Source organism: Chelonoidis abingdonii, chromosome 7 (assembly GCF_003597395.2).
Source record: "Chelonoidis abingdonii isolate Lonesome George chromosome 7, CheloAbing_2.0, whole genome shotgun sequence".
Classification (NCBI taxonomy): Eukaryota; Metazoa; Chordata; order Testudines; family Testudinidae; genus Chelonoidis; species Chelonoidis abingdonii.
In genome coordinates, this window is record NC_133775.1 from 17,881,520 (window position 1) to 17,897,037 (window position 15,518).

General features: G+C 40.6%; 1 protein-coding gene across 8 annotated transcripts in view; it reads right to left on the minus strand.

Moving 5' to 3' along the window:
* DOCK7 (dedicator of cytokinesis 7) overlaps nt 1-15,518 on the minus strand; it is a 177,473-nt gene that overhangs the window by 63,103 nt on the left and 98,852 nt on the right. For all 8 annotated transcript variants that reach the window (XM_075067657.1, XM_075067656.1, XM_075067655.1 and 5 more), the window contains 8 exons: nt 10,463-10,580; nt 9,653-9,723; nt 6,484-6,622; nt 6,114-6,215; nt 5,774-5,860; nt 4,903-5,134; nt 2,304-2,468; nt 1,329-1,498 (listed from right to left, as the gene is read on the minus strand). In XM_075067657.1, the coding sequence (XP_074923758.1) occupies nt 1,329-1,498; nt 2,304-2,468; nt 4,903-5,134; nt 5,774-5,860; nt 6,114-6,215; nt 6,484-6,622; nt 9,653-9,723; nt 10,463-10,580 (1,084 nt within the window). The remainder of the gene's footprint in view (nt 1-1,328; nt 1,499-2,303; nt 2,469-4,902; nt 5,135-5,773; nt 5,861-6,113; nt 6,216-6,483; nt 6,623-9,652; nt 9,724-10,462; nt 10,581-15,518) is intronic.

Genomic DNA, 15,518 nt, shown 5'->3' on the forward strand with positions numbered 1-15,518 from the left:
ATTTGGGACTGTACAAATGGTATTTCTGCACCTATGTGCCTCTTTCAGTGTTTTACGAAGACATCTATATTTTGACTACTGGATTTGATAGATTTAAATGTAATTATTTCTCTTAGATTCTGTATCCAGCCTAGTATTTGCTGACCAAGCTACTGGTAAGAAATATTTCCATTAACAGTAGTCTACACATTAGCTTTTTAAGCACAGAGTATGTGTCTGGAAGAAAATCTCTTTCCATTTTCTATTGCCACATTATGCACTCAGTCAGCACATGGAAAGCATCTAATATCCTGTGTAAATTCCACATGCACATTGCTCCCCGGGGCGTTTCACAAAAGGTCAAGGTTGTTTAATTAGTGAGACATCTAAGTGGATCTTTAAACTTCTTAAAATCTTCTAGTCCTTGCTTTATTTATTTATTTTAAATAATGATTCACCAAACAGAACTTATCTTGTCTTCTGTCTGGTGAGAAAATTACATTTTTAGTCGTTTAAAAATTAGTGACATTTCTGTCTCAGACCAAGCCTCCCCTGCCTTTCTTTGAATACAGGATTAACAAATGTCAAACTGACCCAGGTGGGTGACTTTACTAACAAACCTGATTAGTTGATTTTTCAAGGACTGGGTGTAAAAGTTCTTTCAAAATAATCCATGCTGGAAGAATGAAGGCTGGTGGTGCTAGTGGGGAGGGGCTGTGACACTTTATACCAGAGGCGGGCCAGAGAATATATATACAATAAAAAAAGAGTCCTGTCCTCTCAGCCACCAGGGCCGGCTTTAGGCCGATTCTCCCGATTCCCTGGAATCGGGCCCTGTGCTGGTGCCTTTTTAATTTTTACTCACCCAGTGGCGCTACAGGACTTCGATGGCATTTCGGCAGCGGGCCCTTCACTCACTCCGGGTCTTCGGCAGCGGGTCCTTGAGTGCCACCGAAGACCTACAGCAAGTGAAGAACCCGCTGCTGAAGTGCCACCAAAGACCCAGAGCGCCGCCGGGTGAGTACGAATCAGGCCCTGCACTTGCTAAAGCTGGCCCTATCAGCCACCATGAATACTCGTGAATACTTGTCATGAGATCGGGTAATATCTGATTGGTATTTGTTTCTCTCTCCTCGGGGGGTCTTTAGCAAGTCAAATAGAAACAGTGGCACGTGTTCTGGGAGCAAGATGCAAGCTACTTTACCAGCATAGGGAAGGGGTCATCAGTAAGGATGAGTGAATATAGATTTCTTTTTGACACGACAAACACATTAAAGTTCCTTCTTCATTTGTTTTAAGATTGAAGAGAAATGTGGAGTTTCCTAGGAGCTTTAGTTGTGCAGTCGTACCTTACTTCCAATGATTGACCGTACTTCATCATCTGGTGAGGTCGGAGTCCCAGATATATCCGGATTGCTGTTACTAAGACTTCTTGAGCGATTCAAGTTAAGGCTTGCTGGTCGGACGGCTGATCGAGCCATAGTAGCATAATGGACGGATCCCCCCAAACCACTGGGACCTACAATTTCACACAAGAGAACATCTTGTAATGTTATAAACCATGGCCACAGAGTGGCTGCTTTGCACCAGTCTGCTGCTGCAAAGCATCTGCACACCTGGTGGATCCGGGCAGCAGGGGACTCCTCCAATGGCATAGGGTAGCTGTAGCAGCTCCTGTGCCATCCCCACACCTGGCTCTCCAGTATAGGGGATGTGGCTGGGAAAAAGGGGGCATGGTCAGAACGCCATTCTGTCCACTGATCCCTGACAATTGGAATGGCCCCTGGGGACTGCTGGCAAATGGTATAAGATAAAGCAGCCTTCAAGCTGCTCTATCTTGTGCTTGGAATCACGCTGATATTTGCCAGCCCCAAGCCTGGGGCGGGATCACAAACATGGCTTAATGTCACATTAATTTCACTCCAGATTTCTGTCAAGCCCAGTCTGTCCAATCTGGAGAATATGAGTTTATGTGTACATTCACAAAAGAATACATTGACTCCCAAAAAAGAAGTCTTCTGCTACATATGCTTTGCAGTTATACAACACTGTCCATCTGACACTCTTGACATACCTTACAAACATTAACTGATTAAGCCTTCGAAGTAGGCATGCACTATTAAACCCATTGTACAGATGGGTTCACTGAGTCATACAGCAGGCTAACGACCGAGATGTAACCCAGCAGGGATGGTTGCTAGCACCTGCTCTAAACAAGGAACAATATTCTCTCTCACATTCAGCTATGTATAACAAAGCTCTTTCACAAAACACAATTCCAATTTCTCAATAAAATGTGTTTTAAAAACAAGAAGTAAAGATACCTGGTGAAGGTGAATTGGGATAGGTATTTGGTAGACGAAAAACATAATAAATATAGGAAGTGAGAAGGCTGTTTCTGCCATGCTGGTCCTGGTTTCCTTCTAAGTTTTTGTGGAGTCTGTTTATGATTGATGCCATCGCTTCAAAAGATGCTTGACCCAGGTTAACTGAAAGAAGTAAGGTGAGAAGTTTGGTTATAAGAGTTCAGCAGTTACTGTGATCACACTATAAATGCTCATTCCATTCATCACTTAAAAGATAAATAGCAGAGCAGGTCATAAAATAGAAAAAGTTTCTTACAAAGTATTTTACTTGAAATTTGGACCAGCTCTAACAAACAGTTTAAGGAGCAGATACGAGCTGTTGTGATAAGCCTCCATTTGGTTTAATATAATATGTAATGGTGTTAGCGCTCAGACCTAGAACACTGGAATCAACTGAAGTTTTGCTACTGATTGCAATGGGAGCAAGCTCAGGCCGTGAGTTAATGAAAAGATAAAATCCTCGGGATGTTCACAGCATTCTTCTCCGTTAACAGTTTTGCTGCAGTCAAGCTGCAACTGAAGTATGAAATGTAGCAACAAGAACTGCCAAGTTCTGTATCTGAACCTGTTATGTTCTAAAAACGAGTACATAGAAAGCCTAATGTGGCTAAAAGCTAGTAAGATATGGGCAGACCCATGTTTGTAGCTGAAACCAGTTTATGACCATAGGCAGCCCCTAGTTTCATGAGCCCAAAACAAAAAACACTTGTGGAACAAGAGAGCTTTTTTCAAAAATAGAGCCACTCTTCATGTTTCAAAAATACACGCTTTCCCAAATAAAAAAGAAAATCATTAGTGATGTTCAAAGACATTTAGGGGATTTTGACATATCTTACATTATGTCTAAATTCATTAGATTGCTTTGAAAATCTCAATCTATAGTTTTAAACAATGAGGGCTTGAATATCATTTTCATCTAAGACTTCTTTATACTAGAGTGGTCTAATAAGGATTAGTGCAAACGAGAATCAGGTCCTAAGATTTAAAATAGTTACTATTTGGGATGCTACGATTTAATAAGAATGGGCCAAATTCTGCTCTTACTTACACTGATATAAATCCAAAATAACTTCAATGAAGACAGCGTTGGATCTCTAAAAGCAGAATAGGACCCAATGCCTGCACTATATAAGCTGACATTCACACTTGAAATCCTTCCTCCTTTCAGTAGACAAGCTGAATCTCAGAACTGGCATACGATACATATCACTGTGCAAATGGTGCAGAGGTCACTCTAGTTAATTTTCAAGTCTATTTCACCTACATCATCAACTTCATCCAAAGTGTATTAATCCTGTTCCTGTCTATTCAAGATCATACCTACATACAGCATGGGTAAGTATCTCCATGACCTCAGAGCACAAGTCTTATTCACTTTCAAAGGCAGCCACTGGTAAATTCCAACTGTATATATTTATTGTGGGTGCTCCAGGAGTGAAAAGTAACTTGCTTATCAGAAGCACACCATACCTGAACAAATTTGCTCACTTAGTCTATCTAATCAAACAATCCCCTGGCACACGTGGACAGTAAGTACAGCAGTAACTTCTTCACCTGTGTTTGAACTGTAGGACTTTAAATACTGACAGATTCCACTAAGTGCTCAATTATACCATTAAAGCCAAGCTCATAACAGAGAGTTGTGTGGAGCTGCATTGCTTGTGGTGGAGGCAAAGGGTGGAATTACCGCTGGCAGGATCAGCTCCATAATGACTACATTATGAGGAGGGAGTTGGACTAGATGACCTCCTGAGGTCCCTTCCAACCCTGATAGTCTATGATTCTAACTAGATGAGTTCATGGAGGATAAGTCCATCAACGGCTATTAGCCAAGCTGGGCAGGGATGGTGTCCCTAGCCTCTGTTTGCCATAAGCTGGGAATGGGCGACAGGGGATGCATCACTTGGTGATTACCTGTTCTGTTCATTCCCTCTGGGGCACTTGGTATTGGCCACTGTCGGAAAACAGGATACTGGCTAGATGGGCCTTTGGTCTGACCCAATATGGCCATTCTTATGTCCTTATGAACAAACAGCATCTAAATCTAATCTTAGGTAAGCCAAGATTTTTCAAGATGACTAGGGATGTTGGGGGGTCTCAAACTCTAGGTGCTCAGCCTGGCGACACCTTAATAGGTCCTGGTTTTCAGAAAGTGCTGAGCACTCATCCTCTGAAGATCAGGTCTCTTTAAGCATCTTAAATTGGGCATCATAACTCATAATAAGGGTGACCAGATAGCAAGCTGCAAAATCAAAACACTTTTTTTTCAGGAGGTGGGGAAGGGGGATAGAGTTGCATATATAAGACAAACCCCCTAACATCAGGATGTCAGGTCATCCTACTCATAAGTCACATTGGAAAAATCTTGGTGCAGATATTTCTAGTATATATCACTACGGATCCAGATGCCAGCATGTTTTATTTTGAGGATACATTGTATATTTGCATTCCTAAAATCTTGAAATGAATATGGGACTGTTTTAATTTCTACATAAATATAATCAAATTGAAAGCGTCAGTTTACCAACTGTGTTTGTATAAAACTTAAAGAAAATACCTATTTGGCCTGCAATGACAGGAGGTCTCACTACCAGAAGAATCAGCTTGTCAAGCAGGAGATGAAGAAATCGCACTACCGGCTCCAGCTGAGATAAATTCAAAGCTGAAATGCTGCTCTTCAATTCATTTTCCAAATTGTTCTCCATAAGTCTCATGTCTCCTATTCGCACAGGGAACATGTGCTCATCCAGAGCATGAACAAGTGCAAAGAATTTGTCGAGGTAAGGGTCCTACACACAAATAAAATACTTATAAATGTGTTACTTTCAAAGTCTTAATGAATCTATCTTAAGCAACCCATTCATTTGAGAATTTATCAACAAAACAAAAAGCACATGCAAACCCGCACCTCTAACCACTTCACAAATAAACAACACAATATGTGAAAACATCCAAAAAGAAACCTGAGACTTCAAAATAAAATATGTGAAGTATTTACTAGTCAAAAGGAGTGCAATTTCATATTGTAGCTCAAGTACAGCTGGAAGAGGACACATTTAGGAAACGAAAAGAAAGATAAGCAAGAAAAAAATGAAAGTCTGAGATCTGAGTAGTACACGGTATCTAAAATTACAAGGATACAGGCCACAGGCCAAGGAGCTAAAAGTGTTGCAGGCCATTCTGTCCTTAGGTATGCACCCAGAACTCCCACTGATCTCAATGGCAGTTATCAGGATGCACTGTCAACAGAACTGGGGCAACAGTTCTGTTTTCAGTCCTCTCAGAACTTAACATCCCTTGTTACTTTAAGCTTTCATTGAAATTGATGTGAGTTTATTACACATTTATTATAAGTCAGAGATTCAATGTTGCCATTGTCAAATGACTATCAAGCTACATGTATGATTAAGTCTACTATTAATAGTTACCTGTGTGTGGATGGATGATACGGCAACAACTTCTACATTGAAAACTCCTTTGTGATTATCTACCCACTTCATTCCAGGAAGGGGCACCTATAGGAAGTTAATAAAAGTATTAACTCATGTAAGACACCTCAGGCATTACCTGCAGGAAAAGAGAAAGCACCTCCTTTGTAAAGCTAAAGTTCTTCTAATTAAAATACTAACTCAATTTTACCATCAGATGATACACACAGCACTTTTTAGAGTTAACAGCTTTCAAGAAATAGCCTAAGAATTTCAAATTTTTCTATAGCTTTTTCCTTATATTTTCTGCTGAGGGATTTCAGCATGAGTAATAACTGACCTCTGGAGAAAGCACTGAATAAGCCTGTGGTGGTTTTTCCAATGAAACAGGTAGGCAGAACTGACCAGTCTTCAAACGTCCATTCTGAAGCATTGGTATCCACTTTAAGAGGAGGGAAAAAAACAACACAGTATATTGAGTCCTACAGAGCTGAATTTCACAGAACACATTTTCTGGATGGAAACATGGCTAATGTGTGATTAGTGGCCATTCTAGACTTTTACAAGTTGAAGCACTATTCAAATTATGTCATATAATGATGTGACAACGCTGAGTAAAATAAAAACAAATACATACACATAATCAATATATCCTGCTTTAGATCAAAATTTGATTTTGTTGAAAGCAAGACAGAGAGAAAGATACTTACAGTGTATCCAACTGGCGTCTCAAGAGGAGTGTTTTGTTTTTGTTGGCAACTGACATGATAGAAAGTAAAAAGCAGGTGGTGATGATCAGTTAAAGTGGCAGGGAGTTTAATTTTGATTTCTTCATGAAAATCAGGCGACCTGTTTAGAAACAAAATCATCAACTCAGTTACCAATTCAAATTCTGTAATTAGGGTTATTATTGGCATTCAGATAAACCATGCTTAGTTGCTTAACCTTTATTTTTTCCAAAATCCTTTTTAGATTGGCTTAGATTGAACCCTTTGTGCAAAGAAGGAAATAAATGGAGTACCTCAGAGGATTAAAAGTTTTACTTTCTGATCAGTGTTTGGAAAAATATATTAGCTCAGACAATATTTGTACTGGTCTGCCAAAAGTTGTCAGAATACACTGGGCCTTAAACATGGGTGTCATCTTTTTGAATAATTAGAAAAAGTATTTTTGCTATTTCATTGAACAGTACATAAAATCTGATTAGCTTCCAGATTTTATGTTTTAATTTAACATTTTACCAAGCTGCATTTCTTCTCCCATCAAAGTCTGAATGAATGCTAGATTCCCATGCTGCTGCTATCTGCAGTTCCTGTTTCCAAGTTCAAGTTCAAGAAGCGCTCTTGAGTCTAGTGAGGCAATTATTCACACCACTAAAGTTCACTCTGTGCTTAAGGGATTTGCTGGATTGGACCTTAATATTTTATGCCATTTGAAAGCTGAGTTTTCCAGGTTTCTGATTCTGGCTGGGATTTTTAAGGGGATGTCTTTCCTGCAGAGTTAACTTGGTATCTTTCTCAGGTATTGCTGCTAACCCCATTCCCCATTCCCATTTACACACAGGACCCCTCACCTGATCTGGATGGTGCTTTAGCCTGGGCTAGTTGGCCAGGCTGGAGCCACAGGTGAAAGCCTGAGTGCTGCTTTCACTCAGGTTAGTAACCCACTCATGCTGCAATGCAGATGCAGGCTAAAAAATGAGTGCTGACAGTCTTCCAGTGCCTTCCCACAATTCCCCCATGTGCCCAGAGGACAGACGAGTTCTCCACAATTCACTGGGAAAGCATCACAGAGCAGCTCAGCTTATGGAACTACAAAAAACCATAGCATGTGCCCTCAGGAATCTTAGCAACACACATGGGGGAGTGCAGCACCAGTCAGAACACAATAATTTGAGTCTGGCTTTGCAGTGTGGCTGCTTACACTCAGGAACAGGGTAACCTGGGTGCCGATCACCAGAGTTAATACTGCAGTGAATCCAGACCCTAAGAGTGTGAAATGCTCATCTCCTCATGCAGTGGTTTTCAACTTGGGATCCACAGACCTCTGAGGGTCTGCAGACTACGTCTAAAATTTCCAAAGGGGTCAGCACCTCCACTTGAAAATTTTTAGGAGTCCACAAATGAAAAAACATTAAAAACCATTGTCCTAGTGAATTTCACTGGAATTTGGGCACCGTAGGCTCCTTTGAAAATCTTAGATTTTAACAGCATTTGTTATAGCTCTAACCATTCTAGAAACTGTGGCTTTGGAAAGAAGGTCAGAATTGAAATGGGGAAGAGGTACAAGGGTAATCAAAATGATCTGATTTTTAAGATGTCCTATGTGTTGTGAACCATAAGAAATGGAAATGAAGTCTACACATTTCAGGAAGGCCACAACTCTAGGCTCTACAAGTATTTATAGCAGACATTGTTAGCCCCTGTTGTATGAGAGATATTTAACAGTGCCTGTTGGAAAAGCATCATAAATATATTCCCAATTTTTAATTGACTAACATTAAACATTAAAATGCTCACAGGTTCTTTGGACCAACAGCACTATTTTAGCAATGGTCCAGAATTTAAATGATACATTCCTGGACCTCATGCCACCTCAAGCTGGGAGCAGATCTATAATTTATCAGCATTTTCGCTCATTTTCATAAATATCTTTTCGTTTAACAAAGGCATTTTTTCTGTCTACTAATAAAAATAATTAAAAGTATGCTTTATTCTAAAAAGAAAGTGAATAAATGAATTTGCTTTTTGGAAATATAAAGGACAACTGGAGTACACAGACTTCTCCTGCCATCCATCTGCACTATCTGACAAACAGAGGCTAGGGACACCATTCCTTACCCACCCTGGCTAATAGCCATTAATGGACTTAACCTCCATGCATTTATCTAGTTCTCTTTTAAACTCTGTTATAGTCCTAGCCTTCACAACCTCCTCGCACAAGGAGTTCCACAGTTTGACCTGTTATTTAACTGTTTTTGAGCAAATGCTAATAATTATAGATTAGGTCAATTTTCAAATGAGATGTTCATTCTATTTTCAGCAAAAAGCAAGCACACAGATCTAGCATGAAATCCTTGTGAATCATCCACTGACTTCAGTAAGGCCAGGATTTCATGCTTGATTTTTGTATCAAACTACCAATTGTCTGCTTATTTAAAGTTAGAACCATATGGAATACAATTTTCACTAACTTTATATATTGCAATCAGAGTCCAGCCCCAGTCCCACTGAAGTAAGAGCTTTGTCCTTCAGTGCATTTCTGTAAATGCAAAAGGTTGTGAACAAATGCAGAACTGGGACCAACTTGTGCAATCCTTACTCGGGTGAGTACTCCTTGCCTCCAGTAGGGCCACTGGCTTTAATGGGACTATTTTCACGAGTAAGGACGATTAGTTTGAGTAAGAGTGTCTGAGTCAGAATTTTGGGCTCAAAACTGCAAGCTAACAAGTACTCTTAGCATGTGCTTAACTTCAGCACATGAACAGTCCCCATTGACTGATATGCCTAACTTTATGCTTGTGCTTAAGTGTTTCGCTGGAACAGGCTGATGTGCTCAGTGTCTTGCGAGAAGGAACCTTTTAGGATTCGATTCACCTCTCACATCGGTTTTACACAGAATACTCCTGATTTATACCCCTATGAGAGCAGACTCTGGCCCTCAGTCTCTGTAAAAGTACAACTGGAGTGTTAGGTGCTGTCTTTATTTTTTTATATATGATAAGCGCTGAGCGTATTATCATATTAAATAAACAGTAATGAGTCAGATTCACATTACATTGCTCCACTTTCACACCAGTAACACTCCTCTGACTTGAGTGGAGTAGCATCGTGGTGAACTAAGTCCAATCATTTTTTAAAAGGAGCTTTTGTATTTTACCTGTTATGATATACTACCGCTGTGTATGCTTCTTTTGAAAATTCAGAACAGCTAGATTTACCAAAGATAACCTGCAGAAACACAACATAAGAAGCGTTAGAATCTGTGCCAGAGTTCTACACTGTTTGAGGCTTAGGGCCAGATCCTCAGCTGCTGTAAACTAAAATCAGTGGAGCGGTGCCGATTTACACCAGCTGAGGATTTGGCTCTTCATTGCTACACAACATCTTTCTTGATCATTTGAAAAATTATTTCATAAACCCAGTTACAAAAATTGGGTGGAATGGGGCCAGCTGAAGACTTGGCCGACGAGGCCATGTGGTACAGCTAGCCCTCATTCTTAGTTGGGCAACACCAGGAGGAAGGAAGCAAGGAGAATAGAGAGAACAAAAGAATGGGAGTGTGAATGTGGAAAAGGGAGAAGGAACCCACAGAGAGATCCTCAGCAGCAGCGAGCTCTATTGGCTGAGAATCCGGCTCTGAATAAGAGTAGAACATAAGATTCTTTTTTTTTTTTTGCCACTGAAGCAAAAATATTACATTACCAGCCTCAAGGGCGGTCACTACAGACCTCCTGAGCCTGGCTCTGGAACATCAGTTGCAACTCAGCTGCTTGACAAACTGCATATAAATGCGTGTTGTGTTCTGAAATGCCCTTATTTTAATTCCAACAGAAACAGTCATCCTGAAAGATCTTTTCAGAGTATTGTTAGTTACTGCACCACCGTTCTGGCTGCAGTTTAGATGGTAACACTTTACATTGGCAGCATCCAGCAGTTACAGGAACTGAAAGCAAAGCATATTCCTTACAGGCATGGCATTGCTTGGATCCTCTCCGTACATAAACTGGACTTTCACAGTGATATTCCTGGCAGAGCCCTGTCGGTTGGCAAAGTTAAGGCTCTGAGGGTAGACATACAGAAGATTTCTGCAAAAAACAGGAGCATTAGCATTTACCTCACCATGAAAACTCTGGGTTGCACACACACACTATTGACACTATAAATCTACAAAAACCAGTAGAAATTCAATGTAACATATGAAGGTCTTGGTATTCTTTCCTTATACCCCTGCCCCCACCCCCAACGGTGATTTGGTTATAACTCGTGCTCCAGACATCAAACCTCAATTCTCCCAGCTGCGACAGGCTCCAACACAGTAATTTTATGTCATTGCCATTGTAAAGCTTTCTTGCCATTTTAAAGAGAGTTCTGTTCAATGATTTACTACACCAACAATTCCATTGGAAAGCGAGAGCAGCAATAAGGAAGCATGTGCAAAGTTTCAAACTGTCCCAACACACCCACCCACCCATCTCCCATGAAGCACCTGCCCTGCTGACACTTGTGAGAGGATGAAGGAGAAGACATCAGGATGGTGTCAAAGTGCAGTTCTCCTCTGAAAAGTGACTATACAAAAATGGCACCTACTTACTCAGCAGATCTGCACCTTCTGTCTATCAGTTGTACCTGCTCACTCTGGTGACTGAAATAAGGTTTTACTTATTTTGGACTGCAAAACCCATATAAGTGAGCTGGATTTTATTCTGACTCACGCATCACCAACAGAATTGTGAACTACAGGCTCCATTCTCTCTTATACAGCAATTCTCCCTGCAGGGGAGAGAGGAACCTCCAGGTGACTGATTCCTCATCGTCTTGCTTCTTGTGCAGTACCTACACCAGTGCAAAGCAAGAGTAAGTCAGATATAGTACATTACTATGCTGATTTGGTGGTAGGTTTTCCACTCCCTTTGCACAGGTATAAATGACTATACAAGGTGTAGGGCAAAGAAGAATTAGGTCCAAGGAGTTTCACTCAGTGTTTCCTACTCACACTTGTATTGCAGAGGAATGGTTTGCCCCAGCCCAGTGATCCAGAGGAAGCTGGAACATCCAGCCCCTTCACAGATCCACAGGCAGCAAGACCACACTGGTCCCTGGAAAGCACAGATCCGAGCAGACCAAGCACTTTAAAGTCACTATTCTCAGTCACACTATGGCTCCTTTACACCACTCTCGAAACCACAGAGTCCTTACATTGGAGATGTATATAATTTACATCCATCTAAGGGTCTTGTACATTGACAAAAGACAATTAGGGCTTGTTTACATGAACAAGTCCTCTTTGAAGTGGGACTAGCTCAAAGCCTTCTAATGCACAGGTAACAAAAAGATGGTCCTTGCCCCAAAGAGCTCCCAGTCTATGTTACTAAGTCGAGAGACAACAGGTGGACACAAGAAACAGACGTGGGGAGCACAAAGGAACAGTAAGATAATTCGTCAATGTAATAAGCAGCAGCCCCAGAGCATCAGATGTATCTTGCTCTCTTTATGTGTCCAGAGCTCCCAGTAATTTCAGTAAGAATTCCATGCATGTATAGTGGGAATAATACTGGGGTTGAGATCTTCTGCAGGACTCTGAGAAGAGAAAGCTGCTTTTAGGGGGGTAGTCACTGAAAGTCAGCTCCTGTACAAAGCAGCTCAACTTTACAGCATCAGAATGCAATATGGGGCTGCATGGTGAACTCGGATTACTTCCCCTCGCCAGGCTGTGGAATGTGCCTACTTCTCACACAGCAAATTTCCTCTCTTCAAACGAAGTCCTTCATGCTGAATGAAGCTTCTGAATTTCATCCCCATTGTTCACCATGCCTAATCAATGTTCTCTTGTTCTTTCAGAGGATGGCTCATACTTTTTTTGTGTCTCCACTAAATGTCCTCGTTCAGGCATGAATACATTTGCTCCTCGATGTTCTTTTTAAAAATTTGCTTTCAAATGCACTTTGCTCACAAAACTTTCATTAAGAATTATTAGTATTGAGACAGGGATTTAATGTATTTGGGAAGCCATGCCACAAGATTCCTGTATTAAAGGTAGAATTAGGGCTGAGTTATGTAGAATAGTAGAGATAGGCCCAAACCAAAACCCTAGATCCAAAAATCCATTCTTCTCTGCGGAGCTGGGAGGTGTTGGGGTAGAAGCTATCATAGCTGCTCTGTTCCACCCAAGGAATCCCTAAGCAGGGAGGGAATCCACAAGATGACTTTAGAGTGGCTGTCTCGCTGCAGCTAAGATCTGGCTCATAAACTTTGGATAAATTCACAACCAAAAACATGGGTGGGAGACTATTAGTTGCTTTCTCCCCCACTTCCTTTTGATCATCTCTCATTTAAATAAAGGCTGTTAGGATAATCATCATGTATATTGAGGGGAAATTTTCAAAGGCGGTAAGTTGTATACTTTCCATTAATAGTCTGTGGGCGCTAGGTGCCTAACTCCTGTTTGTGCCTTTGAAAATTTGCCCCCGATGATAAGATGATACAGCCAGTGGTGTCATAAGTGTGTCTGGGACTTAGATATAGTCATCACAGGATAAGAAATACCAGCTATTCAATCAGAATATGATCCTGAATCAGCATGTCCTGGTTCTCAGCTCACTCACATGGCCCTGGCATCAGTGATGTTACTCCAATGTAAAACTGCTGTAACTGGAACCACATCACTTATACAGATCTTGTACAGTAAGTGCCAGATCCCAGTTTCTTCTTCATTTACCCTTTCTCCTGTTAAGTTCTAATTATTTTTCCTCTCTGCTAAGCCATCAAGCCCCATGAAACAAGTCTTCCCTCCTTCATTAGAGTCACTTCATCACAAAGGCTCATTTAATCATTTGTTTTGCACAATGTGCTGGGCCTTTATAGACTAGCTGGGATGCAAACGATGTTATCACCATCCTCTGAACATGCTGAGAGAATGTGAAGTCATGGCAAAGATTGCCTAGCTATGTGGGCTTTGTGCCAAGTTACTGGGCTGTTAAGGGTTTATTATTTGGCACAACTTTGTTGGCAGGGTCCCTGAAGGTCAAAAGTCTACAGTCTTAGCATAGTTTCAGAGGAGGAAAATAGAGAGACAAGACTGAATGGGACACTAGTGGGGCTAGAAATTTGTGCAGAGGACAGGGCTGGAGAACAGAGGGAGGATTTGCCACTGGGATGAGGCTGAGATGCCAGCAGACATGCTTGGTTTATGATGATTAAGAAAGGACCCCACAGGAACTTAGGCTGCCGGGTAACAGTCAATACTTTGTGGTTTCATTCCCAGGTTTTTAATCAATAAAAGTTGCAGCCAAAGGCTCTAAATCCAAAGACTGGTGTCTAGGGCTTTTATTGCAGGACACCCGCAATACTATGCAAAACGTATGCAAAGCTTATATTATTTGCAAAGGAGCTCAAATGTACTTTTACCTTCATAAAATGAACTGTTAAACTGCAACGTCTTTCTCAGCCCAGGAAATGAAAGCACCAAGCAGTTCTCTAAATATTTATGTAATGTGATTGCAGCCATTTTCTCAAATCCTTAATTTTTAATACATTTATAAAGAGGTGATCCTGAACTCTTGAAGGGAATTTCTCACCGTTATTAAAATTTCCCTTTTCTGTAAAACCCAAAGACATTTTTCTTTGTTTTAGTCATACTATAAAAATCCTTAAAAGCTCACTTAATGCGGGTCAGCTAGGTAGCAGGACAGGAATGCCCTTCAGGATCGTGTTTGTTAAATACATCTTTTTTTCTAGCAATGTGAGGTCTCAGCTCTCAGAGACAATTTTCTCCTACGGGCTCTGAATAACCCCTTGAAACTTATCATTTAATCAGGCTAGTTTTTTCCCCCTGGACCCTGGCTTGTGCGAATCTCTTCGGTGGCTTTGTTGTGGTATTTTGAGGGTGGGACTTTCAAAAGTACACTGCTGCTGAAATCAATGGTAAAACTCTCATTGATTTTGGTGGGAATAGAACTGGCCAATGACGAGTGCTTTAGAAAATCCCAGTCACCATTTTTTTATTTTTTATTTTAGAATTTTTGACTAGCTTCCCCAGTATTTTTTTTTATCCATCTTTTCAAAGTTTAATGTTAGAGTGATACTTATTTACACCACTTCTTCCCGCCAAGAGCACTGGACTTAATTACACTGTGGTATACCGTGGCTCAGTTCTAGTTACTTCTTGAACCATCTCCTAAGCCTTACTGAGAACAAACTCAAGGGCAGCTTCTCTTCTCCTTGGGAAAAAGGAAAATGCTGGAAAAGTTACTTGGGAAAAATTATGAATAATATTTGAAAAATGAAAAGCAGCTTTGTTTTGAACTCTGAAAACTAAAGCAACTTCAAACATTTGCAAAAGTGTTTTTTAATTTTTCAACCAGTTCTGCTATTTTGTAACTTACAGAACAATAGCAGTACGGGGAAACGACAACTAGCTGTCTCCCCCTGTTACAAAGTGATGCCATGCTTATCTGAAAACTTTATCTGAACTGCATTCGCCAAATTAAGGGTTCAATGACTTTTAGTCTTTTGACTATATGACTATCATGGATTTTTCCATGTAGAAAATACCCATATATTTAAAATGCATATTTAATCTTTCTTTTTAAATACAGGAAGGGGAAGAACATGCCGAGCTAATAGGTATTTTCCATCTTTAATTCTTATAATAAGGGGTCTATCCAGATCAATCATTAAAAATAAAACTCCACAAAACATTACAAGTTAAACTGTAAAGGACCAAAGAAATTTCAGCACAGACACAAGTACAAACTCAGGCCTCCATCTTGAAAATACTTAAGCATATACTTAACGTTACTCATGTGACTAGCTCCTTTGAACACTATCGAGATACTCATGTAAGCAGAGTCAGGATGAGCTCTACCCTGACATCTGGTGGAAAGAATTTCAGAGAGTGTATTTGCATAGGCACGCCTACCCCATCCCAGACTGCCGAGCTGTGGGACTGCTTTGTGACAGAAATGACTCAACCTCAGTTGGGTGGTACTTGCTAGACAAGGGACATGGGTTCCAAAACTCAGTGA